At 43.0% G+C, this 25,815-nt stretch overlaps 1 protein-coding gene across 11 annotated transcripts; it reads right to left on the minus strand.

The window, feature by feature from the left end:
- Positions 1 to 1,153: 1,153 nt before the first annotated feature.
- On the minus strand, positions 1,154 to 25,797 carry ATG13 (autophagy related 13). Of its 11 annotated transcripts, none has more exons than XM_076344538.1 (18): positions 25,412 to 25,797; positions 19,785 to 19,866; positions 18,868 to 18,948; positions 17,828 to 17,947; positions 17,343 to 17,389; positions 16,643 to 16,783; positions 15,528 to 15,568; positions 14,901 to 14,997; positions 14,440 to 14,538; positions 13,609 to 13,699; positions 11,094 to 11,192; positions 9,866 to 9,976; positions 8,600 to 8,733; positions 7,297 to 7,381; positions 6,472 to 6,549; positions 6,050 to 6,166; positions 5,459 to 5,587; positions 1,154 to 4,235 (listed from the first exon to the last, which is right to left on the minus strand). In XM_076344538.1, the coding sequence occupies exons 2-18, from the start codon at positions 19,851 to 19,853 to the stop codon at positions 4,158 to 4,160; spliced, it is 1,617 nt and encodes a 538-aa protein (XP_076200653.1). In that variant the 5' UTR covers positions 19,854 to 19,866; positions 25,412 to 25,797; the 3' UTR covers positions 1,154 to 4,157. The 11 variants fall into 11 exon arrangements, with proteins under 11 accessions (XP_076200653.1, XP_076200654.1, XP_076200651.1 ...); XM_076344539.1 differs by having other exon boundaries at positions 6,050 to 6,124; positions 7,264 to 7,381; XM_076344536.1 differs by having other exon boundaries at positions 7,264 to 7,381; positions 25,412 to 25,796.
- Positions 25,798 to 25,815: the final 18 nt, after the last annotated feature.

The raw sequence follows: 25,815 nt of genomic DNA on the forward strand, positions 1-25,815 counted from the left end.
TACTTTTTCACTTATTTGCTGATGGTTTTTCCAATCCCTTGTCTTACTGGTAACATGGTGACAAGGGTAGATACTGAAGGCCCTGTAGTAAAGCCCAGATCCCACAGGACAGTTTATGTGAGTTTGCCAGCAATTCACCTCTCCCCACATTGTGCGGTGTCTTTTGTAAGTGCGTGAAATGATACTCATAAATACACACACGTAATGTAGATAGATCAGTATCTATAAGGTTGCAATGGGATACTCCGTTTACTGTGTTACCTCCTGAAGATAAGATTAAGATGATTGCTTTTAATAGTTATCCTTGTTCCCCAAGCTGCAATATTTCCCTTCATAGAAGCTTCCAATATACGCATTTTTTTTTTCCATTCCTGCCATTTCATTCACTGTCTCTTCTTTATAATAACCAGACACCCTTTACACCACAGCTTAAATCAGCAGTTGTTATATTTACACATAGATTTTTACCATCTTGTCTTTCCTTTAAAGGGAAGGTGTTAGCACCTCACATGGCATTGTTGTGTATATAGAGTTGACTTTAAGCAATACTAGAATACAGCTGGTAAGTTTGCTTATCAGACAGGCATGAACTACACGCTGCGAGCAGCATGCTCTTTCACCAGCATTTCTTGCTGCTGGGATACCCACACTAGTTCTTTCCACAGACTTTCTTATTAGTCTCTTCTAACTCCTCTATCAGATTGAAATATTCCCAACGCTCCTTTTAAGCACGTAGTAGCAAACAAGTACAATGCAAATTCTGCTGGTGTTTTTTTTTCCTTTTCCCACCCCTTTCTTTTGGAGACAAGTCAGTATTGCAGCTGGGGTGGGACATCCAGGTAATTCGGTTTCCCAACTCACTGGGAAGGTCACCAGGGCCAAACACTATGTGACTGTTCCCCATGCCTGCATTTGGGACCAGCCAGGCACCTGTTCTGTCTCTTCCTCGCTATCCTTCCAGTAAGGTGGTCTCACCTACTCCAACTGTAACGCACCAGTGCATTTTACCCTCTCTGTTGGAGGCAGCAACCCGCTCCATCCTGCAATCACTGACAGGCAGCTCTCTGACTATCTCGTTTCCTGGAGGACAAAGAGTGAGAGGTTGGGACTGTCCCACACCTGTCAGTACACATGGAGAAAAGCACAAACAGAGTGTTGCTTACGTAAAAGTTTTATTGGAAATTCTTTGAATACTTGAAGTACATTGGAGACTATTTCCAAAACAATACACTTTAAGAGCCTTCACCCAAAGTATCCATAAATCAGCAGCTACATACATACTGTCCTTAATATAGAATTGAGCAGACAGCTGCTAAAATAAACAGCCTTCATAACACAACCTGTGGCAGGCCACAGCAGCAGCTAGATCTTTCCTGAAGCAGAGCATTTGTGCAGTGGTCAGGGAACTCGGAGCCTAGATGTAGCAACTATGTGTTGAAACTGAGGAATGTCCAGGAAAGAGGCACATAACTCAGCCCTAGAGAATCTCTTTATTGCTATGGCCATCCAGCTCAACACTAGCAGCTTATATAGGCAAATTTCCAGCCTTTTGAAGTAGAAAAGAACGTGCCGCACTGACGTTCTGCCTTATGAGATGTGGGAGCTGTAGCCGTGTTAGGAACTGCATCAACAAATGAGCACACGTATTTGGCTCAGGGGACCTTCTGGACAGGACTAGCAAGAATGGCATGCTTTCTGCCAACTCCATAGCTTGTCAGTGTGAGAAGAGGACAGCAGTAGCACTGGCTAGATGAAGTTCAACCTAGTCTATTCTCCATGAATACAGCGCTTTACCCCATCTCTGCTGCTTTGCAGCCCAGATCGTATTGCTTTCCCAAGCACAGCCTGTACATTAAGAGAAAGGTGACAGCAACTACCTGTCTGTGAGCTGCTTCCTACAATGTGGCAGAGACCAACTTCCTGAGCAGAGGTGAGAGCCAGCTGATCCGTTAATTCCTTGTGTTTCTGCACACTTCTGTGACCCTTTCCGTCTGTAAAACAAGGTGGCTCTGGCTGTGGGGATCAAGTATTTGTTAAAGCCCATGTAACTTAAGCCCTCCTGTGAGCTGTTTATCTTGGAAGCTTTCTTAAATGTTTGTGCAAGGACTAAGCAATTTCTGTGTGAGGTTGCTGAAAAGTTGAATTGATTAAGTAAGCTAAAAAGGTTCTGGTGGGTAGCTTTCCTTTAATAAAGCTCTTTCTTACCTACAATTTTAGAGCTCACATGGCCTCCCACCAAACACATCACTCAACAAAAAAGCTGGTAAAGTTCAAAGCAGTGTTGCTCTGACCTTACAATAAGCTTTATTCTGAACTTGGTTTCTTGCTCTAGCAGTGGCACAGAAATAGTGTTCTAGAGAGGAGGTGGGGTTCCCCTGTCAGCTGCTAGCAATCTCTTTCAATTAAGAATGCAGCTAAGTTGAAGAAGCTGCCGCATTGCACTGACTAGAAGACTGGTTACTCAGCTACTCTAAAGAAATTAAGATGGTTCCTCAGTACTGAAGGAACGCAACCCCACTTCTGGAGAAAGAACAAACGAACGAAAAGAAAAACAGTATTTTAGGACAGTAAGGGGTCTTGCAGTTGCTCTCTCTAGTTACACATGGGAGGAGGAGAGAGAACCACAAGACTACCTACCTTATCTAAGTTTCTGTTTAGTGTCACTGTTTCTCCTCCCATCCTTACCTCAGGCAAAAGACACGCAACAGCCAAATCAACCATAGAGCACTGCCAGCCAGTCACACTATCGATAGCCAGATCATTACAAAAATAAAATTTCAGCTAATCAAAAGCCAGCTGATTAAAAAGTACCATAAGCTCCCAAAAAATGTGCTTCTTTAAAGAAGCTGCCTTCTGAAAGGCTGAAGAACACTGCAAATTCATCCATGCCTATCAGAATACAGCTTTTCACCAAGTCCCTGCCACTCCACTACGCTGATGTGTGCGTTTCATTCTGTCAACGGGCCCTGACTGGATGTAATGGACACACAGTCCCCAAAACAGAGTAGTATATTAGAATAATCAAGTCTGTCTTAGAAAATAAATATCTTGGATATTTTCCTGCAAAGAGAGACCAGTCTCACTGGCCAGGGTTCCATGGCACACTTGCTGTCTGCAGTGATCTAGGGCAGAATGACCCGCGCTACTACATGAAAACAGAACGTCTTTTAAATATAGGTTTCTTTAAAAGCAATAAATATTTCTTGATTCTTAAGATCATCTATTAACCATAAAGCAGGAAGGTTTGCAAGGGTTAGAGGAAAGAATCTTGGACTAAGACTCCTAGTTACATAACCCTAAAGAAACAGGATTCCTAGTATTTACAGTTACAATTCAGAAGCAGAGACTATGAATTCAGCATCATCACAGCTGCTACATGCAGGCTTGCCAACATTCAACACTGGTAAACTCAGCATGGCCGAGTGTCAGTACACTCAGGAAGGAAATGTGGAAAGCGCTTCTGTAGTTTCATTCCTGCTTATCAACCAGCGTAACAGAAGGCCTCACACAAAACAACTGCGTAGAGATCCAGTTCCTTAGAAGCAGGAAAACAAAGGTAACTTGTATTACACAGGTCCCAAAGCTGACGTCTCTCCCTGGGCTCCAGGCACTCACACTGAAGTCAGGATGAAATGCCCTGTTCTGCGGAATGCATGTCCTGGACTTAAAACTGTTGAATCTGCTGAACTCACAGACCCTGGAAATGAGCCAAAGCTTTCTATGCTCTAACAGGATCGGAGACTGTACGAAGAAGTCTGTTAGCAAGAAGCTCTACCTAGGGAACTTACACCATAGGACCTCTGGAGGAAACATACAGCAACTTCTCACAAAGCCCCTCCACACAGAACAGAGACTGAGGAGAAAATAGGTTTCATACATTGGAGTTTGACTTCCTGTGTCCCTACTGAAGTCTTAAATTCAAAACTGACTGTGAGCAGGAAAAGCGGTCCAGAACTATGCGGTGGTGTAGTTGAGGAAAATCAGCAGATGAGCTGTATCTGCTGTTGAAGAGAGCAATCAAAGACAGCTCACTTGATGGAAGGAACTAGTCAAAGTGAGACAAAAGGCAGAGCAGGGGCAACAGAGATATTTGTTGACGTCATTCTCCAGGATGCCTTGAGGAGGAAGAACTGCTGCAGCAAAACTGGAGAACAGCTTCACTGCAAGGTTTCTACAAAGGCATCAAACTCTTTGACATTTTTCTCGTGGACTGCCAGCTTCTCTGGTAACGAGTCCTGGAAGGGTAAAGAAGGGTGCAAATCAGGGCTCATTCACAGCAGATAAAAGGAAGCTTTAAACACACACTCTAAGGTAAAAGTTCTGAGTCACGCAACCCCTCTCCACTGCTCTGGACTCCCCTTCCCACATGCACAAATCCAGGAGTCCTCTGGCCGCATCCAGCAAGTGACCCTGAGAAGGGCACTCTGCCCAGAGTGTGTTTGTTCTGCAGGAACAGTAGGTGCACTGGGGCCTCGCCTTGTGCAATTCCCGCCACCAGCTGCAGCACAATAACCTGCTCATGTCACTGCCTTCATCAAGTCACTTGCAGCTCTTAGCCTTTGGTATTCATTTTTCCCCACAGTATGTTACAATGCCTGTGAGCCCAATACAGCACTCACCCAGACATGACTTTCACCAGCCACACCAGGATTTTACCTCTGCTCAGGCTGCAAGATCAGGCCTAGTTTGCCACTAAGTTTGACACATCAGAGGCAGGATTAGTTTTGGGGGTTTCAATGACAGCCATGGCAAGCATGTGGCAGCAGCTTTCAGCTTGAAGATAAACACACCAGTTTCAGAGGCTCAGGTGTGCCACAAACCAATTTGCATTTGTCTGGAACATAATTAGTGAGGGGCCCCCTTTGGGCAGGGTCTCTCTTCTGAAAAGTACAGGACAGACATGGACCTGTTGGAGCAGGTCCAGAGGAGGCCACAAAAATGATCAGAGCGATGGAACACCTCTCCTATGAGGAAAGGCTGAGAGAGTTGGGGTTGTTCAGCCTGGAGAAGAGAAGGTTCTGGGGAGACCTTATTGCAGCCTTTCAATACTTAAAGGGGGCTTATAAGAAAGATGGGGACAGACTTTTTAATAGGGCCTGTAGCGACAGGACAAGGGGTAATGGTTTTAAATTAAAAGAAGGTAGATTCAAACTAGATATAAGGAAGAAATTTTTTACGCTGAGGGTGGTGAAGCACTGGCACAGGTTGCCCAGAGAGGTGGTGGATGCCCCCATCCCTGGAAACATTCAAGGTCAGGTTGGACGGGGCTCTGAGCAACCTGATGTAGTTGAAGATGTCCCTGCCCGTGGCAGGGGGGTTGGACTAGAGGACCTTGAAAGGTCCCTTCCAACCCAAACTGTTCTATGATTCTATGAAGATAAGACTTTTTTCAAACTAGGAATAGAGAGAGCATTATAAAGTACATATTCCCACAAACAGAAATTTCAGGGTTCCATACCAAATCCTCTGCCATGGACTGCGCTCCAATGTCAATGGAGAGGCTGCTGAGTTGAGGGGGGTTCTGAAACTCACGGTAAAACGTCCCCAGGTCCATTGGAAGAATGTCATCTTTTGAAAATGCTGGTTTCTAGAATCAAAGATACTGCTGTTAATTCCCATTCAGAGACATTGGCTTCCCTTTTGCTATAGTCTCAGGTAAAGTCATTACCTGCTATCAGTAAAGATCTTGGCATTACAACTGTTGCTGCAATAATGCAGATTAAATAACTGAAGAACAGCTAAGATCTGTGCTTGCCTGAGCACTTAGAAGAGAGCATTTCCTTAGAATCTGGCTCCTTTAGGCATTAGAGAGGGGACGCCAAGCCCAGGTGTTGGTAGGGAACCGAAAGAGTATTCAATTTGTAGCTGTTGGTTCTGGGTATCAATGTCTTTGCAGTTTTGGGACTGTCAAGCTTTAGTTTGGAACTGTGAATCATGGGTCTTTTCCACCCCCATTGAAAACTACTCTTACATCATTTGCCATTGTACCAGCACCTGAAGCCCATCTAAGATGCAGCTGTTATGTGAGAGCACTGATGAGGGCACTTACAAAGTCAATCATAACAAAGTCATCATGGGTGTTCCCTGTGCTGCTGCCACTGGAGCCCTCCGAGTGTAAGCTGCCCTGTAGAGGAGATTCAGTTTCTGGGGAGTCAGGAGGATTGACCTGCCCAAGAAATCAAAGATGGTGAGTACTGATCTTATGATCACGTCTGTCTGTGTACTTTGACAGTGTGGGGGCAGTTAGGAGGTTGGACAATAAACACATGCTACAACAGGGGCAGCAAACACATACTGTTATTTGCATGTCTAGAGAGCCCAAGACTCAACACCGGAGATTTCTTGAAACAAACAAATCTGAATAACTAGTTCTTTGCTCAAAAAACAAAGTGTATTCAAGGTAGGGAATAGCATGGATGTTGCATAAGGGATGCTGAGAAGGCACATATTATACCTCTGGAAGAGGCTTACCATGGGGTCGTTATCTTCCAGCTCAACATTCTTGGGAGCAAACATGGCAAAAGGAATGTCTAAGTTGGCCATGGTCACCTGAGGAGATTCAGCAAACAGAATTTCACTAAGATGCTCTGCTTACCCAGCACAGAAAAGGATATTGAAAGTCTTTGTCAGGCCTGCTAAAAATTGCCCAAGATCACAGGCAGGAGGCTGACAACCTCATTTAAAAGGCATAAAATAAGAGAGATTGTACTCAGCTGACCTAATGCAGATACATACCCTGAGGTGGGATTGCTTATATACATCTTGTATAATATAGGCAAGGATTAACGAACTGCTACAAATTCACACAATTCTCCTTCATCCATCCAAAAGGCTTAGAACAGCAGACCTAGGAACTGGGCAGATCTCTAAGCTGCCCTAGCTGAGCTTAAATGCTTGCTTACTAGTGATGAACTGGTCTACTGCATGTCCCTTCAAGGAAGGAAGGCTTGCTAGCAGCTTCCCCAGTTTATGAACCTGTGGTAGTTGCAGATCATTGTGAGACCCAAGTGGAGTATCAAGTCTTCCATACCCAAAAAGGGTGTTGGCAAAGTGGGGCAAATTCAGTGGCTGTCACATCCCAAAAGGATTTTATGAAAAACAAGCCTATGACAAGACCTTGTAGGGAAATGCAGCAGGCAGGAATATGCACTCTCAGTCTCCGGGGTTGCCCTGGCATTGGGGTGCTTTTTGCTCCTCTGTGTAGGAACAGATGGGAAAAGCAGGGTATTATGGTGCCCCCTGAGAAGACCTACTGCTAGTTACCTGGTTAATGGGTTTGTTGACAAAAGCTCCCACCTTCCGAATAAAGATGGTCTCCAAAAGGTCATGTGGGGAGCCACACTTCCCTTCGCTGCTGTTTGATACTGTTTCTGTGTCCTCACTGGGGGAGGAAAATAGACTAATTAGTGACTCATAGCACAAACAATATAGACAAATCACATGCTTTACAAGACTCCTTCATTTTTCTGGGTTTACTCCTAGTATTGGAAGAAGGACAACAGAAAATCTCTGTCCTTGTACCACACCTTCCTCCTCAGTCATGAGCACAAAAGGGGAGTGGGACACTTGTGGAATCAGATTTTTGTTTAAAGCTGGACGAAAACTATTTAGTTGAATGAAAAGTTGCTGCCAACTGAAATAGGCTTTTCTTTTTGGAGATGGGTTTTTAACTTCAGAATGTGCACGTTCACAGCAATTCCTGTTCATCACTATTATTTTTTCAGTAATACAGTAGTCGCAGATCTGTCAGGAGGTGAGGGCAAGAACCAGAATTGTATCTGTCACTCGGGTTACAAAGGCAGCAGTCTAATACATCACAACAGCCACTGCCAGTATGATTAATTCACTGCATGGCTATTAGTTATTTCTATGACCTGTTTTTTTTTTTTCTACCACAGGTATTCAGAACTTTAAAACAAAAAAAATAATTGAGTCTTCTGGCAAGAGGACTACTTAGATAGCATACCCAGGAAAGTGCTAGTGCAACTATGATTTTTGGTTTCCTCATAGCAAAATCTCTGCTTAAGATATTTGACTCAACTATGTGACCCCAAGAGAGACTTCACAGGAAATAAATATGGTGACCAAAAACAAAGAAGGATTTAATTAGTTGAGAGGGAGGTGATTTAGGACAGTTTGAAGTTGCATTGTTTCCTTTTAAGTAACTTTGTGCCTAAAGTTTCTTAATAAAATCGTGAACAGATTTGCAGTAACTACAACCTGTTTTGGTAACAATTCACATTAAGTCTCTGGAGAATTGAAGACTCACTTGTGAACTTGCTTCATCTTGTTGTTTTATAATCAAAAACAGTAGGGAGATTAAAAAAAGATAAAATTGATAATAAAGTTAAAGTTGACATAACGGAAGTTGCAAGGATGTTACAGTGACTAGCAGGTGTAAGTAGATGGGCGAGATCATTGTTTGGAGAAAGGCTGGAAAAAAAAGCCCCAATCAGAGAAAGCTGCTAGTTGTTTTTGAGGATGGAAAGACAGTAGTTATGCTACAAACAATAGATAAAAAGGGGAAAACAAAAAGTTTTATCTTAACAGGATTATAAATGGGCTAGCACAAGTGGTGGATCATCTAAAGCCAACCTACCTACTAGAAGGAGTAGCTGCTGAGTAGTGGACTCCATCCAGTGGGGTACATATCCTCTCTTGGTCAGCTTGAGTGCCATGTGCTGGCTGGCTAGGAATCGGGGGAACTCCCCCCTCTTTGCCTGGACCAATCAACTGAGACAGAGAGGAACGGTCAAGTTAGAGATCTCAAATTCAGGTCAACATCACAGTGCAATACAGAGCAGATTCTGTCATATCGGGACTAAGTAGTGGGGTTTTTGGCATATGGCCAGGCTCTAGCCCCCATGAGGCTGAGAGAGGCATCAAGTAGAAGGTGATCACCACAATACAAACTTTTTTATTCCCTTCCTACTCCAATCCTCTCCACTTCAGGCCTGTTCTACACTGCAGAGCTCTCTGGCCATAGGTCCTCTGCTTCAAGTGGGGGGGGGGGGGGGGGGAGGGGCGGGAAATCACATCCTCTTGCTATGACCTCATTGCTCTCTACAGCTTCCTGAGGAAGGGAAGCAGAGAGGGAGGTGCTGATCTCTTCTCCTGGTGTCCAGTGATGGGACATGTAGGAATGGTTCAAAGCTGTGCCACGGGAGGCTTAGAATGGACGTTAGGAAGCATTTCTTTACCGAGAGGGTGGTCAAACGCTGGAACAGGTTTCCTAGAGAGGTGTCAATGGCCCAAGCCTGTCAGTGTTTAAGAGGCATTTGGACCAATGCCCTTAACAACATGCTTTAACTTGGTCAGCCCTGAACTGGTCAGGCAGTTGGAAGGTGCCTACAATGATCATCTAGTCCAACTGAAATACTCTATTCTATTCTACCATCACTGTGTCAGCAGAACTCTGGTGTAGCAGCAACATCACAGGCAGAAAAAGACTTCTGTCAACTTTGCTTATTTGTCTGATGAATGGATGCAAATATGCCAATATGGACTGTCAGTGTATCCTATATCTAGGCTACAATGCTGTGCTTGGACAGCTACAGGGGCAGCAGCTCTGTAAGACAGCCAAAGTTTGGAATCAGTAACATGCTGGTGCAAGCAAACAGGTCTGCTGCCTGCTCTCTTGGTGTAGTTTTTCCACATGATCCCTACCGCAGTAGAGTCAGGGGTGCTGAGGAGCCAATTCCCAGCTCCCATGCAAATTGTGCTTTCTCTATATTTACCTCACATTCTTTTCATTCCTGACAGACAGGATACCAATGCATGCACTAGTTTCAAGGCCTCTCTCAGATGTACAAGTGACACAAATGGTTGCAATACCGGTTATGTTTGTTCTACCCTCTACAAGTACCTGGTGAGGGTGTGCAGCATTCAAGCCACCAGCAAAGAGTATGGGATACCCCATGTCAGCTGATCCAACTCCCAGGGCAGCAGGCTGATAGGAAAGACGAGAGCTGGAAAGCTAAGAAAGAAGAGAAAAAACAAGAAGGGCAAAGGGAGAGGAGAGAGGAAGGGGAAGGGGAATGCCCCACAGTCTGAATAATCATCAGTCACTGAAGAAGGAACAGGAAAAGTCAGAGGCACAGCACAGCATTTCAGGCTGGCAGAAGGATGACAGATTTTCGTTGGAATCAATAATGAAGGTTATTACTCTAAAAAGTTCTTATTGCAGGGGACTAAGTCTGGGCCTTGACAAGAAAACAAGACTGGTTTTCTACACACATAAGAGGAGGCTGTGCAAGGTATAACCGATATCCAGTCACAGGGAAGCTCTGCTCTACAGGCCTGTTTCGCATACTGGAAAAAGCATGAAGGTGATCGTCAACTTACTAAAGAGCTAATATTTAATATTCTTTCCCCAAAACAACTGCATTATCAACTGTTTGAACCCATTCCCATTGTACATTGAAAGAGCTGATCTTCAAGGCCTGATCAATAGCTTCAGCCAAAGAATACAGAGTCCCATAAATGTGCTAGGTAAAGAGAATTGGGAAGCTAACCCTTGTGAGATTGCTTTAGGAATGAAGTGCTGGAAGCAGTGAAACCCAGGAGAAGTTCCTTACACGCCCCAGGCAGAAATCTAGCTGGTCAGATTAAATAAAACTTTCCTGTTTTAGCTTGCTTGACCTCAAGAAGAACGCTTCTTTCAGAGCTCTGTGTGTGATACTCCAGCAGCGCCAACACTGACATCATTTACAGGGGTCTGAATGATGAACAGCACTTTTACTCACATGAGGCTAGTTAAGCTGTATGGAGCACTAATGACCCTGCAGGTTCTAGGGACACTGACTGTTAAGAGAAAACTCTCAGCACTGTGCCTTACTACTTGTGCATTTCACTAACAATCCTTGCAACAGCTGTTGTTTATTTAGGGGTGCTTGTCCTGTCTTTGGGAGACCTTCATCTGCAAAGGCATTTAAGCAGCCAGTCTCAATAATGTGTCTGGCTCATTTTGGGTTCACCAGCCTTTCCCATGCACAACAAACATTCCACATTGTCAAATTTGTACTTTCCTGTCTTTGTTCTGTCATGCCAGAACTGTATCTGGCCATGTATAGCATATTCTATTGACAACTCACTTGATGTGAAAAGGCCAGTCCCATCACTGGGACCTTCAAGGTGTCCGTCACCACAGGAGGAGGGGTCTGAAAATGTGCCTTTGTGACAGTAAAAACACACTGTGCACAGACACAGACACACAGAGGAAACAAGGAAAAGAGAGAGAGTGAGAAGAGGGGGGGAGAGAGAGAGAAAAGGACTTCAGAGAAGAACTATAAAGAGTTGGATGAACTGAATGCTACTGAAGAGGTTTTGGCTGCAGCAGCCACACCTACACATAGAGCAGAAGTCTCAGTGTTGCCAGAAGCACATTCATTTTGTAAAGAACTGTTTTCCAATCTCAGTGAACCACTCAACACAGGTAATGTTTTAGACTCCAGTGAATGCTGACAGAAAGTAACTGCCAGAGACTCTGTTCCACAGCTAATTAGAATTGGTACCGGCCAATTAGCAAGAAGAAGGCTGAGCGGATGCCAGAAAAAGCCAAGAGTAATTTTTTTTTTTTGGAATGTACAAATTACATGTATTTCAATACTCTCCATCCATCCATACTCCTAATCTTCCAGCATTCTGAGGGATCATATCTTGGCAGGTCTGTGCTGCACCCTTAGAATAAAGGGAACCCAGACTAAGATGCAATTCAAACGCACTGATGTGAAGAGAGAACTCCGTCAACAGGAGTGATGCTCCAGAAGTAAACACTGCCTCACAGAGGGTACTAATGCAAAAAGGGCAATCCAAACCTGGTTCAGTCCCATACCTCCTCTCAGTCATTTTCCTACCAACAGTTTTCAGTTTTAGGAAAGCTTCATTCCTGGGTATTCCCCGTGGCCAGACCTCCTCCTGAATTTTGAGCTTATCCACAACACACACAGACATGCTATGCAAGCTCACAGGGAAAAGGTAACACCTATTCCCTTATATCATGTAGGTTAGGCCTCATTTCTACTGGGAAGGCAGGCAGAGATTTGGACAATTTGCCTAAACAACCACACAGTTACCAGTATTTTCCTACACATTAAGTTGTATATAGAAAGCTGGAGAAAGAAATTAACTTTTTTTTCCCCCCTTCTAATTTACTTTAGAGACCACTCTGCCAAGACAGCCTTACAATTCTAACTGTGGTAACAAAGACTGGCAGTTGCTTTATAAATAAGTGCACAGCATATGGCAACTATGGGCCACAGGAAAAGCAAGAATGTAGGCTCATACTTAATGTGAATCCTCAAGGTTCATCTGGTTTCATAAAGCTTTTCCCTTCAGTGACAGCAAAGCTTCATGTCCCCTGGGGAAATGTCAACTTCAATGTATTTACATACACTATTACTGTTAAGTAACACTGGCATGAGCAAGCCAGTGGAAATTTCCTTATGAAACCTTTTGCATTTAACCCATTTTGTGAAAAGGCAGGACACAACTCGGCCACTAACTCATCTCCTGAGTTGTGTATCGCAGAATAAGAAAAGCTTTATTCCATCAGACTTACCATGAGTGCTGGCTGATTAGTTCAACGTTGCCTGATGCCCTGTCACCCAAAATCCACTTGGCACAAAAATGCTTCCAAAGAAAAGCTCATTTCTAGCTCATTCATACAGTAGAATACATTCTGCTAAACCAGTCATACCAATTCCTCTGAAGCAGTAGAAAGACTCATAGCAAATTCTTTCCGTTTGGAACAGCATTCCAATTACACTTCATTCTATGTTTCACATCGACAGCAAAAGAGATTTGGAGTCTTCAGATTGTCTTTAAAGATCAGTAGAGCCATCTGCTTGGCTGGACAACAAGGCAGGACATTCCTGAATATTTAAAGCTATAGGACAACTGCAAATCTGGCCAAGTCTTCAAAATACAGAATTGTGGAGTCAGATATATAAGGACAGTAAAAGAAGGAGGAATTGGAGTTTCTGTTTTCTGATATTCAGAAGGAAACCATTATCTTTTTTTTTAAATTGAAACTTAAATGAAATTTGCATGGGTAGGTGGAAGTACAGAATATTAAGTCCCTAGTTCAATATTATGACCCAGTTTGTTTGCCGATACCTATTCCTGCTGCCCCAACTAGTTTTAGATGGTCCAACAAATACGGCTTTTGTCTTTTTCCTGCTTTTCCATTCTGCAATGCAGAAAACATGACTGTGCTATAAGCATTTTCCTGATACTTCAGGAAAATGTCAGTCTGTTACCTCTACTTACGCTGCCTGGCATCAATCTCTTGAATTCCTCTCCTTGCAGTATCGGTATGTGAATGTATAAATACACTGCTATCCTCTTCAAGCACATCTCAGCCCAGCTACAGGAGTAGGTTCTTTTAATCTTTCTCAGTAATTCAGTCTTTCTAGTCCCCTAGCATTTTGTTGAAATTAGTATCTAACTAGGTTTTACTCAGAGTGTAACGATATAAATAACCCACACATTAAAATTTAATTAGCAGCAGGAAGCTGCCTGTTTGCACAGTAGTTGATGTAGGAGTATGCACACTACTCTAACAGTGATTGTTCTATCTAGGAGTAAAAAGAGCCCGGTTTCTCTTACCTGAGATGGAGGAGAGGTGGAAAAAGATGTGGTACACACTTCTTGGGAATCTTCTACTGAGGGGTATACTGCACCATTGTCCTCACCAGCTCTAAAGCAGCAAGAAAAGAAAAGCTTTCTAACTGGAAATACTCCTTAAAAAAACAAATAGTAAACCACACTGGGACAAACACTGCAGGGAGGTTGAGAGTATTTGGGTGGAGTTGAAAGGAGAATTATGAATGGCTTTCATCTACTTGGCAGAACTGAAGAAAACACAGTATGAAAACTTTAATTTTCCCCAGGCGCTCCTCTTCTAGCCCCTAACAGAAACACTTCCCTCTGCTTTTTGAACTAAAGGTTTTGTTATACCAGCTAATGCTACTGGCTTTGGTGCTTACAGAACCATTGTCAAACAATACCACTGGTCCCAATCTGAGTGCCCTCACATGCATTTTAGAGAAGACAAACCTCTCATCTACAAAGAGAAATTAAACTCGTCTCTTTTGCCAAAGGAAATATCTGGAGATGCATGCCTCTGGACACGTAGTTCTACAGCAGGATTAACTGTTACACTTTCAAATTCCCAACGGCAGCCAAGGTTAAACATCCTTTGTGTCCAAGTGCTTCTGTAAGGAATTTGGGAAAATACTGGGGCTTGCTGCACTCAGTCTTCTAGATGTGAGGAGAAAAATGTCACTCTTCCTCATATGCTCAACCGTGTCAATATGATTGACACTAATCCTCCAGTCTCCCTTCCCATGCAGTCAGCAAATAGTGGAAAAGGCTCTGTATTTGGGCATAATTGATGCCTTCACCATGGCCCATGACTTCAACTCAGTATTTCCTCACCTGTAATTGCAGGGATGCATGGGTGAAGAGCTGGGATAGGGACGGTCCACAAAGTGATCAATGATAATCCCCATGATAGGAGGGGTCCTCTCAAACTGCCTGCAAGGCAACAAGCAATGGTGTTATTGGCTTTTTCTCTCTACTCTCATCCCAATTCATGGCGCCCTCACAGAAAACCCTTGTGTCTGTTAATGGGACCAGAGCATCTTTACAGTTCAGCCCTGCAACTCCAAGCACGCATCAACAATTTGGAGCTCTAGAGTCTGGCTCAGGGCTACCCAAATACTCCCCTTGCTGCAAGACTTAAGCATGAGAGACAGTATTTTTCATGAAGGAGAATCTCAGCAGGAAAGGATAAGCAGAAGGGAAAGATTTAGGGGCTCATAATATGAGGGGTTTAATAGTTAGGTTTAATAGTACGTTACTGTAAAACAGTTTCTGGCATGATCACATTTTCTCACCTGGTTGACATGAAAGCGAGGTTGATTCTGTAGGCACAAGACAAAGTGATGGTTCCCACTGGGGTACCCACTGTTCCAACACGGACTGTCTGGAAACCTGTAAGGTTAAGGAACAATTATCAGTTTCACTGATTATTTATGTTCCATACTTTTCTATTCTGAGGTTACATTATCTTATTTCTATAGTGTTTCCATTATACCTTGCAATCTGAACTCCAAAGACACGCATAGAACCCATAACAAAACAGCAACACTAGGTTGCCTTGCTTGTAGGTTTCATCTACAAGACTTCTGATGTTGCTCCCTATCTTGGTCTAAAATACTGCTCTGAAGTGCTTCTTGTTCCTGAGTACATCATGATCTCCTTTACCAGTCCTGCCCCTTATCAACACACTTCCATATTCTTATTTCAGTGCCGGATCACTAGAGTCAAAATGGCAATCACCCTAGATTTTGTCAAAGTACCACCATTATACCTGTCACCTTATGACACAATGGCAGATCCAGATAAAAAGTGTATGTAAACCTCAGACTTAACTTTCCTTATGGCACTTAGGAATAGTAATAAATGGCTAGCCAGTGTGGAAAACAGTTCTGCTCTAGTTTGTGTGTGTTGCCTAATCATACCTTCTCCCAAGCCACTCAGTTGCACTTCACCAAAATATATCCTGCAGGAAAAGGAAAAAGAAAAGGTTTAAAGTCCATTAGGGACATAATGCTATACATATCCTTATTGCTTATTTAATTTTATGAGTTGAAAGACTGGAACTACTTTTCCTCTTTAGAAAAAAAAAAAACAAAAGAAGCGGCTAGAATGCCCATCTCAAAAAACCTTCCAGCTACTTCAGAGGAAGACATGTCACATAAAAAGGAAGAGAAAACGATAGTCTAATCAGAAATTTCTCTTTAAGTTTTTTAAGCCTCTGTGACAAATCTACAGTTCAGAGCAAAAATATGAAGCGATGTAAACTTCACGGACAGGTCTGAGTCTAAAAGCTGATACTCATCACACAACATAAAGATTAACTGCTGTAAAGAGACCTGCTCTTAAGTATATGCCAAACCAGCAATGGAGGCAAAAATGAAGAAATGGCTGGGATTTCTTTTTAAGTTCTCAGCTGTGCAAATGATAACAAACGTGAGATTTAGAATAATCTAAATTAGCTGTGCAAACATGTCAAAGACTTTTCTCAAAGCCAAAAACAAAGACTGGAAGGTGATAACCATGAACCACAAGCCAGTCAGATCTCACAGGCTAAACAGAGTTGAACTCAGTATTGGGATGAGTAAACTGCAAGAGCTACAGGAAGTGGAGCTGAGGTTGCATCTTTAAAATGGAATAGCAGGAGAGAGTCTGAATCTATACTGCAAAAGCATGCATTGCAGTTATGTGCAACGTAGACAGGCATTTATCAAATACAGGCCAGACACTGAACAACTGGAAGCTAATAAGCAATTTAACCAGTGCTTGCATGTAGAATTTTTGTACTCTTCTCAACATGGTAGGCAAACAACAATACTTCACAGCCTGTGCTTAGTTTTTCTTTCAATGGCTCAGATGGAGGTTATATGGTAATATATAGCCCAAAGTTCTCTTCTGTCACTGATCGGTAGTAGTTAAAATCCAAATAACTTGAATTTATTATCACTCATCCCTTTTTACCACATTTGCAGCTGCACTGTGCAAGTCTAGAGTATCTGCTGTTTGCACTTCAAATGGGGAATTTCATATTCTGCTTTACCTGTACAGTATTACATATTCATGGCCTTGTTTCCTTGAGAGTCTGTAGGCTGGAGTTACCCTGGTTATAGCAAGCAAAGACTTCAGCAGTAGAGACAGCCTGTTGTATACAGTGTATGAAACTTTGATTTCTTTGTCACACCTACAGAACACAAAGGAAAAAATTAGTCCTTTGTTCCCAACTAAGTTGTTTGGTTTTTTTTTTTATTTTTACTTTTTAAAAATCAAAATGAGTCTGGGCCAATTGTTTAATGTCAGTTTTATTGCCAAAATGATAAAATAAAGCCTCAGTGTGGGTACCTGTTATTGACCAACCAGCTAAGAGTCCTACTTCAATCTAGTCACCTGTTGTAGAATTAATTGCTGAAAAATGCCATGCAGCCTTCTACTAGACAGAAACATCTTTTCAGTATTAAAAACATTTGTCGTTACTGAGTATATGAATTCTTGTATCTGAGGAAGCATACTAGTTGTAATGGAAGAATGAAAAAGGAATAAAATCACTAGTTTATTTTCTTGACATCAATATTAAACAGTTTGACTGCTGCACTAGACAAAGAGGGGACTTCCCTCTGAAGTGTCCCAGGCCACACAGCCAATATGTGCTCATTCATCACCATGGATTGTGCTGCTTCCCCATTTCATCAGCTAAAGCAAACAAACACACACACACACAAAGAAAGTGTGAAGAATGCACTTACTTTTCATTCATTTCTAGACACCAAATTTCCAGCTCCATGGAGTCCCCCTGGATCAGAGAAAGGATGGCAAACAAAGGCTCATTTCAGAACACAAACCTTTTCACATCTCATTAATGATCAGCAACTGCCACACCTCTCAATGAAGATGTTTCTCCTGGCTCCCACTTTCTTGTAATGCAATAATAGAAAAAGGTGCACTGGAAGTCTCACTGCACAATTAGATCACTTGAGGGAATACCTTCCTCAGAATGGCTAAGCTCTTCATTATCTAAGAAACTAAATTTTGCTGCTCTATCATTTGTGTTTGGCCTCAGATATTTGCAGTGAATTGCTTCTGTTAAACAATACATTTCTTTTCATTGGCATACTACCTAACTTCATAAACAAAGATATTTTCACATTGTCTTGGACTAAAGGGCAGGAGCTCTGGTAGGTGACTTAAGATTCAAGTAAAAAAATGGCATCTATTTCGACTCAATTCTCACCTCTGAGGTTTTGAGAGAAATCTCCACGCACATAGACCGTCCAACAGCAGGTAGTTGTCCTGCCAGGGCTTTCTTTGCTTCATGAGTAACCTCTGGTATATCTTTGATTGCCAAGTTGAACTGCAGAATGAAAGAGATGATTTAATTTTTTTTATTTCTTTGAAAAACTGCCTAGTGGTACACTGCAGACAGACTCACAGACCCATATAGAATCACAGAATCATTTAGGTTAGAAGAGACCTTTAAGATCATCAAATCCAACCATTAACCTAGCACTGCCAAGTCCACCACTAAACCATGTCCCTAAGCGCCACATCTACACGTCTTTTAAATACCTCCAGGGATGGTGACTCAACCACTTCCCGGGGCAGCCTGTTCCAATGCTTGACAACCCTTTCGGTGAAGAAATTTTCCCTAATATCCAATCTAAACCTCCCCTGGCACAACTTGAGGTCATTTCCTCTTCTCCTATCACTAGGTCAGTGTCCACTGAAGTATTTATGAAACAAAAAATTCCCAGATGGACTCAGGCTTTCCATATTTGCAAACATTTCCTTGGCTGCTAATTCAAATGTTTTTCTTGATCTTGCCACAAAAATCACGTTTCTTTTCCCTCACTTGAGTTCTATCTTCACCCACAGAGTATCTTGAGTCTCTTCAATTTTAATAAAGCCCACTACAAAGTCCTGAATTGCAGAGTTGCAAATTTCTGACAGAAAAGAACTCATCACCCCACCCCAGCAGATCTTGGAAATGTGCCTTAGCTGGCAAGAGTTGCTGAGAGGTATCATTTATCTCTCCTCTAATCAGCCTTTAAGAGCCCAGAGGAACATGTTGTATGTGAACAATAACAACAACAAAAAAAACCCCACCACACACCATCAATGAACATAATTGAATACAGTAGTTATTTTATGAATAGTTATTATAGTCTGCACAAGACTGTAACAATGACGTGTTCTCAACACAGGCGCGCGTGCACACACACACACACACAATCTCCAACAGTTATGGAGTTGCTTTAAAAAACATGACTTCACCCAGTCAGAGCCTGTTGGGGAGGATGATGATCGGGTACAGATTTTCTCTCCAAGTCGGGCCTGGACAATTACTTGTACCGTCTGGAACAGAAAGGAAAAGATACACACTCATGTTCTGAGCTCAGCAGAACCCTCAGTTCAGAACCTGAGCTAGACAAATTCCAAGTAAAAAAAAAAAAAAGAGCTGACCAGGATGTAAAGAAGTAGAGTTTGCTATGCTAATCTTCAGGTCTAATCAATTTAAGTTATTACATGTAACAGGTAAATGTATTTCAGAGAGAAAATCGTTTTAAGCTGACCTTTCTCTGTAATAACATGAAGTGACTAAGTCAATTTTGTGATCAGGAGTTGCACAGTTTTCGGTAATACTGAAATGAAATTTACAACTATATCCTGAACCTTGGACACAAACGGAAGTCAATTCAATCTGTACATTTATAACATAGCCATTGTCAGAGTATCTACTTGCATCTATGTACCAAGTGAGGCCAAATTTTACAAATATGTATCAACATAACTCAAAAGAACATTCTGGTATTATTGCTTTTGGATGCAATATAAAAATTAGATAGGCTGAAATGAAAGAGTGGAATCCAACAGAAGATACTACCTAACAGCTGGATGGTTACATGTGTTGATAGGAGCCCAAAGCTGACAGAGGTATGAAGCACCTGTAACTGATTCTACAGCAGGACACTTCTCGGGGAAGGAAGAGGATTTGAAGGTAGAAAAAGGGGAAAAGATGTTTTTCTAGTTCTTCTCAGGAATCTCCTAAATTTAACATCAGCTTTTCTTGCTTTGGTCTTTAGCAAAAACAAAAAAAACCCCAAACCCCAACCTTGTTACTCTAGCCACAGCAAGTATGGCTTTTCTTAAACAAGAAAGAAGAGGCATTTGCCCACAAGAGAAAAAGTTACCTTTAAAGCAAAAAATTTGATGAACTTGTCCAGGTCCTTCCTGTCCTGGGAACTGAGATCAGTGTCCATTGCATATGGCAATCTGAAATATAGCACAGGCGTGGGAATGAAGTCTTCCTTCAGCTTTCTGTTTGGATTTCAAGATTTCAAAATATTTTGCCATTAGAGGCTAACTCAAAAGAAATGATAAGCACCAAAGGCCTTCTGCCGGTCAAAATCCTAACACGCTAAGAACTTTGGGGGGTAGGTGTGAGGTATAAACGCGCATGAATAGTTTATCTGGTCAGTGCAAAAGATACTAGAAAAGAAACAACAAGGGGGGCTCACAATTAAAACTGGGTACAAGTTCTCCAATCTTGCTAGCTTAATTAAAAAAAAACAAAACAAAAAAAACCCCAAAACACCCCAACACCACACTGGATTCTATACCAAGCTATCCATCAGACATGGCAGTCTCTACTTCAGAAATAATATATCTTCAGTTATCAGCACTGGTCAAAACCAAGCCAAATCGTTTTCTTGAGTCTGAAATTCTAAAAACAGTATTCCAGTGGTATTTCAGCAGATATTGAAGTCTATATAATAAACTACTGCTGGAACGGGCTACACTGCTTCTTTACTTCCAACAAATAGTACTTGCAGTAGAGCTGTACAGCTACAGATTTACCTACAACCAACTGAAAAGTACATTTTTGCCAAGGGATAGACCAAAATTCTCTGTTCACTTCTCTTGAAAGCTCTGACAACAAATATTTAGCTCCCACATTCACACTGCCTTGTTTTTCAAAATACGATTGTTTCTAGCAATACCATGAACTTGCACAGTGCCTGAAGCGAGGCAGGCCAAGGCACTAGTCAGATTTCTGCCACCATCGTGTCACATGGTCTGGGATAAATCATGATTTTTCTGTCTCTCAGTTTCTTCATGTGTAAGTTAATAATCATATAGAGACCATGGGGAGGAATGCCTTAATTAGCAGCATTAACTGTACTTTTGCTCATAAGCCTTCAAAGTATTAATTCACTCTTAATTCCTGTTGTTGTTTTTGTTTTGAGACAGCTAATCAGCCTGAAGCAGCTTGTCAAACATCACGTATTTATGGAACGTGCTGCTCATCACAGAAACGTTGGCGGTCTAAGGTCAGTGAGCACGAGCAGCTGCCGTGCACAAGGTTACTCTACTCAGGGTTCAATCTTTAAGCAAAGACTGAACTTGCAGCAAGGTATGCTGTTTATACAAATTAAAGCTTAGCAGGACGAAGTGGCTAATAGTCCTGTTCACACAGAAAATATCGTATACTCTTTAATGACTACGCACATGCAGAACTTCTATTTAAAATATCTCACTTAATAGCAGTAAATGCCTATTTTAAGTAATGCTTTAGGAGCATCATCCAAGAAGGTCTGCTAGATAAGAGTACTGCAATTTACAGAGCATTTTATAGAGAAGAGTCCTGCTTTCTGAATGACTCGATAAAAAGAAAGCTGGACATCTAATATGGTTGAAAGTTCCTAGGCTACATTCATACTGCATCTCCTAGCGCGGTACGGTTCTCATTACAAATCATAATTTAATATGAGAACTAACAATACAAATGATTCAACATTAGATGCATTATCAAATTATCCTTTGGATATTTTAACCTCCTCATCAAAAGTATTATACTTTCTTTCCCTGCCTTTACCTCCACTAGACAGAGATTAGGGATCTTTTCTACTGGGGGGGGGGGGGGATGCAAAAGGAAGTCAAAACTTAAAGCGCTAGACTCTAACTTAAAAAAAAATAAGCTTTTAGTATAGATACTTCCCACTACAAAAAAATAGGTGACAATGACCTGTTATTATTCTTTTGACTTAACTAAGTAAAGCACTGTAAGGGTTGAGGGGACCCGAGATCTACAACAAAACCTGGCTGATATGGGCAATAAAATACTGCATTAAAAAAATACATCTTTTTCTCAGTGAAGAAAATGCTGACATTTAAATACCAAGAGAAATCAAATCATCTTTTAATGTGAAAAGAAGTTTTTTTCTATGCGACCCCTGGAGAAAGGTGCAAGGAAATATATATCCTGATGTTGTAGGAGAGCTGTCAAATAAGGCACCTACATTTGCCTTATGGGGCTGGAAAAGAATTCTGGTATCGACTATTGCAAGACATTCGGGAACTAATGGGAGGCGTTAGGCTCACTGGCCTGTTAGGAAAGGAAACAAAGCAGATCATCAGCATGGTTCTCTGTGCAGTATAGGAATTAGTTCTAATGACTATATACCTAAATATCTCTAGAGAGGAGAGGAACAGCCACCAGAGCCACGTCTTAGATTCAGGGTTCAAACAGTAAGAGCTTCACAGTTCTGCCCTGCTGCAGCAGAATTGGGATTCTTCCTGCAAGATCTCAAACTATCTGTAACATTCATGAAACATTTGGAGATTCATACCCTTACCTCTCAAGCTCCAAATGCCAGCAACAGTTGACTCACCAGAGCCTAAAGTAGAGCAGAAATTATGAGGCAAGGTTTCCTGTCAGGAATCTGTAATTTCAGGGGGAAACCGGGACCTTGGAACTCAGCTCCTGACATGTCTAAGGGCTGTCATCTGATGACCACCATCTCCTCATTTTTGCAGGAGGGCCTCTGGTGATTACCTGAGATCTGCTAAGGCTGAGGACAGTGTTCACCTTTAGAATCATTCTTGATAAAGAGTCAAGATGGGCCTAGAATTACAGCAAACATTTTATTTACAAAAACGCCTCAGTACCCTTGGGTTAGCTGCCACCAGCTGACCTGAACAGGAAGGAAATTCTTTAAACTTAGTTCCACCAAGCTTATTCAACTTCTCAGGTTCTGTGGGTTGCAACGCCAGCAGGGCTCCTTGTTAAGTGCCAGCATCCGGGCATACGCTTAGCTCAAGGAAGACGCTGTCTAATTTTACAATGAGTAACAACTAGAAGGAAATAACCTTTGGTCTAGGTTAGAAACCCACAGATGACTGATTCCCCCTCAACCAAGTAATCCCTTAAGTAAACTGATACCTCTCTGCTTTAGCCTTACACATAGGTTGTTCACAGGTAAAAACAAGCATCTTGGCCACACGGCTTTTTGCTTTGTCTCCCTCTTCTGGCAACATCCATTTTCATACTATTGCCTTTATTTATACGCCTTTGTCTCCACTTTCCTCTAAACAGAAACGTCAGAGACAGATGTTCAAAGGAGAACTGCCACATGTGGCTCTTTTGACTAAAGCCTTATTCTTTCTCACAAGGTTATGAGGCAGAGAATACTAGGCTTATCCAACAGTTTAGCATCTAAGCATTGTGCCTTATACACTCTACTGGTATTTATACTCTCCTTCTCCAAGGAGAAGGACACATCAGCGTAAGCTGATGGCACCCTATTTGCATGATGCAACAAACTGCAAAAGCCCTCCCCTTCATGCCTTCGTACAGCCCAGAGAAACTACAGCTACCAGCATGCCATGCTCCAGTCCAACAGCAGCAGCCCCGCTGCCTGCAAATACCTGTAACCCTGGCACACAACAGGTGCCCAGTAACACCTGTGAATACTTGCATTGCAGTACGTGTTTCATACGTGGGAATTTAGCGTGTATGTCTGTTTGACACTCACGTACATAAATGGGAAAGGAGCAGGCATTATTATTGCTGCTGGGGAAAGTATATACAGGCTGCTTCCATCACCTCCCTCCTCTGAGATTTCACTCTGAGCCAAGGCTGCTACAACTTAAAGTCATCACGCTTTCCTTTCGAACAGATATTTACCAATGCAAAGTAATTACTCATGGTTCCTATCCCAGAGTGAAATTAAAAAGACCAGAGGGAAGAAACAAGAAGGGCTGTCGCTGTAAGGACAGGGCTGTGCCCCCCAGACTGGGCTCCTTGTCCCTACCACTCTTTCAGAACTTCTTTGTTAATACAGGAGCCAAATCCCATCTCTGAGGATGTCCTATGTGAAGGTCCAGAAAAGCTTTGTTGAATCATGCAGGTAAACAAGAAGCACATAGAAGTTTTTGAAGCTTTTAATAGAATGCCTTTGATAAATAGGCTTGACTGCCAAGAAAGCTTTCCTAGAACATCACCTTCAATGACCAAGAAACTTCACTGCAAGCAGGTATTTTGAGCACATTAATAAGCAACTATAAAAAGATCTCCATAAAGACAGCGCTCTGTTTCAAGGCTGGGCTTAAAAGTCAAACTCCAGTATCCTACAATTACTTAAAATTAATCTCCATTCCGCCTTCTTAGTAGGTTAGTCAGAAACCTGGGGAGAGGGAGGGAACAGTTCTAAATTTTAAGGAGTGCCACTCCCATTCTTTAAAGTTTATGGATTTTTTTAAGAGAAGACTAGAGTAGATTCTAGCAGAAAAACTGTTTCACATAATATAAATGTTCTGATGAAATCAAAGGCTCTGTAGTTCACTATATGGTTGTTTTGACTGATAAAGAGGCAATTTTTCCTGCTGATCAGGAAATAGATTTACTTCATAACTGATAAATGAATTCCCAGCTTAGGAAATATCTTACTAAAGCCAGCACTGCCAGCTCCATGGGCTTAAAACCAAAATTAAGTAATTCCTGTTGACCAGCAGTTACATTCTGTACTTCTCTAAGGTCTAAAAATGGTGTCAGTTCAAAGGTCCATCCTCTCATTTTGTTTGCCAGGCCAAAGTATACAGACTAAACCAGAATCTGCTTCTACGTACCCTGTACTACAGCCACCAGTATAATCACCAGGTCTCAACTTTTGTGTGAATACATGTTCAGAAAAGTTGAGATTATACAATACCATTTAAGCAAAATAAGGTGATCCTGTATGATCCTTCTGGACATCTAAATACAGCCTGGCTCATCTGAATGACTTATTTCTTGCCACAAGAAGGAGGGTTCCACCAGGTCAGGCCACTCCTGCAATAATTTGGAGATGCTCTAAACTTCATTTGCATAGCCAACTAATTTTCAGCTAAGGCAGTAATTTACCATGTTTTTTCCCCCTTACAACGTGCCTAGTCACACCACTTTTGAGATTTGTAAGTAGGCAGTTTGTAGGCTTAGTCCAAATGTCCCTTTTCTACCTGTTCACTGACATGGAAGGTGTCTCTGCTCCCACCGAATCGATGGGAATGACTCTGGAGGTGCCGTAAGAGCCACAGCTCTAACAGGAAAGAAAGATGCAATGATTTGTAAACTCCTGATCTTTCCTAGCAGACAGCAAACTCACATTACAGGAAAACTATACAATGAACTGCAGGGTCTGAAGTTCCACTATTTCTGACAAGCTCTGAAGCATTTTGATTTTAAAAGACACCACTTGGAGAGATTTCAGCGGGCCACATCCTTCCCAGCCTCCGCTGACGGTCACCAGCCGTTAGGAAAACAAAGCCCCGCCGCCCCGCTGACGCGCGGCTGTGGGGCCCCAGCAGGGCTGCAGCAAACCCCGACTTCAGCCAACAGCGAAGCGAAACTAAAACGGAGACACGAAGCCGCAGCCAAAGGCTTAAGACCCACGTCCCGATCCCCTCCCCTCGAAGGGCCGCCCGCAGGCTCCCGAAGCTCCCACCCCCTGCGCGGCCCTCCCCGGCCCCGGGACCCCCCGGCTCGGCCCGGCCCCGGTACCTGCGCGGGGGCGGCAGTGCTGGCGACGCGGCGGCTCATCCCGCGCGGAGGCCCGGCTGCCCGAGGGGGCCTCGCCGCCCCGCTCCCCCGCCGTGCCCCGGCGTCTCCTCAGCGCCCCCCCCAGGCACGGGGGGGTCCCCGCGGCCCCGGGCCCGCTCCCTACGCCTCCAAGCCCCAAGGGCCCCGCGGCCGCCCTGGCTCCGGCCAGCGCCCCTCCTCCGCCTCCTCCTTAGTCCCGGGCCCCGGCGCCCGGGCCGGCGGGGGTCTCGCAGCCGGTCGGCTCTGCTGCGGCTCGCCGCGGGTGTCAGCGCCTGTAGGCGTGCGGGGCCGGCGGCGAAGGTCGGGCTGCCGCTGCCCTCAGAGCCGCGGCCTGCGCCGCGCCGCCGCCATCGCCGCCGCCGCTG

The sequence above is a fragment of the Aptenodytes patagonicus genome, chromosome 7 (assembly GCF_965638725.1).
Source record: "Aptenodytes patagonicus chromosome 7, bAptPat1.pri.cur, whole genome shotgun sequence".
Taxonomy (NCBI): domain Eukaryota; kingdom Metazoa; phylum Chordata; class Aves; order Sphenisciformes; family Spheniscidae; genus Aptenodytes; species Aptenodytes patagonicus.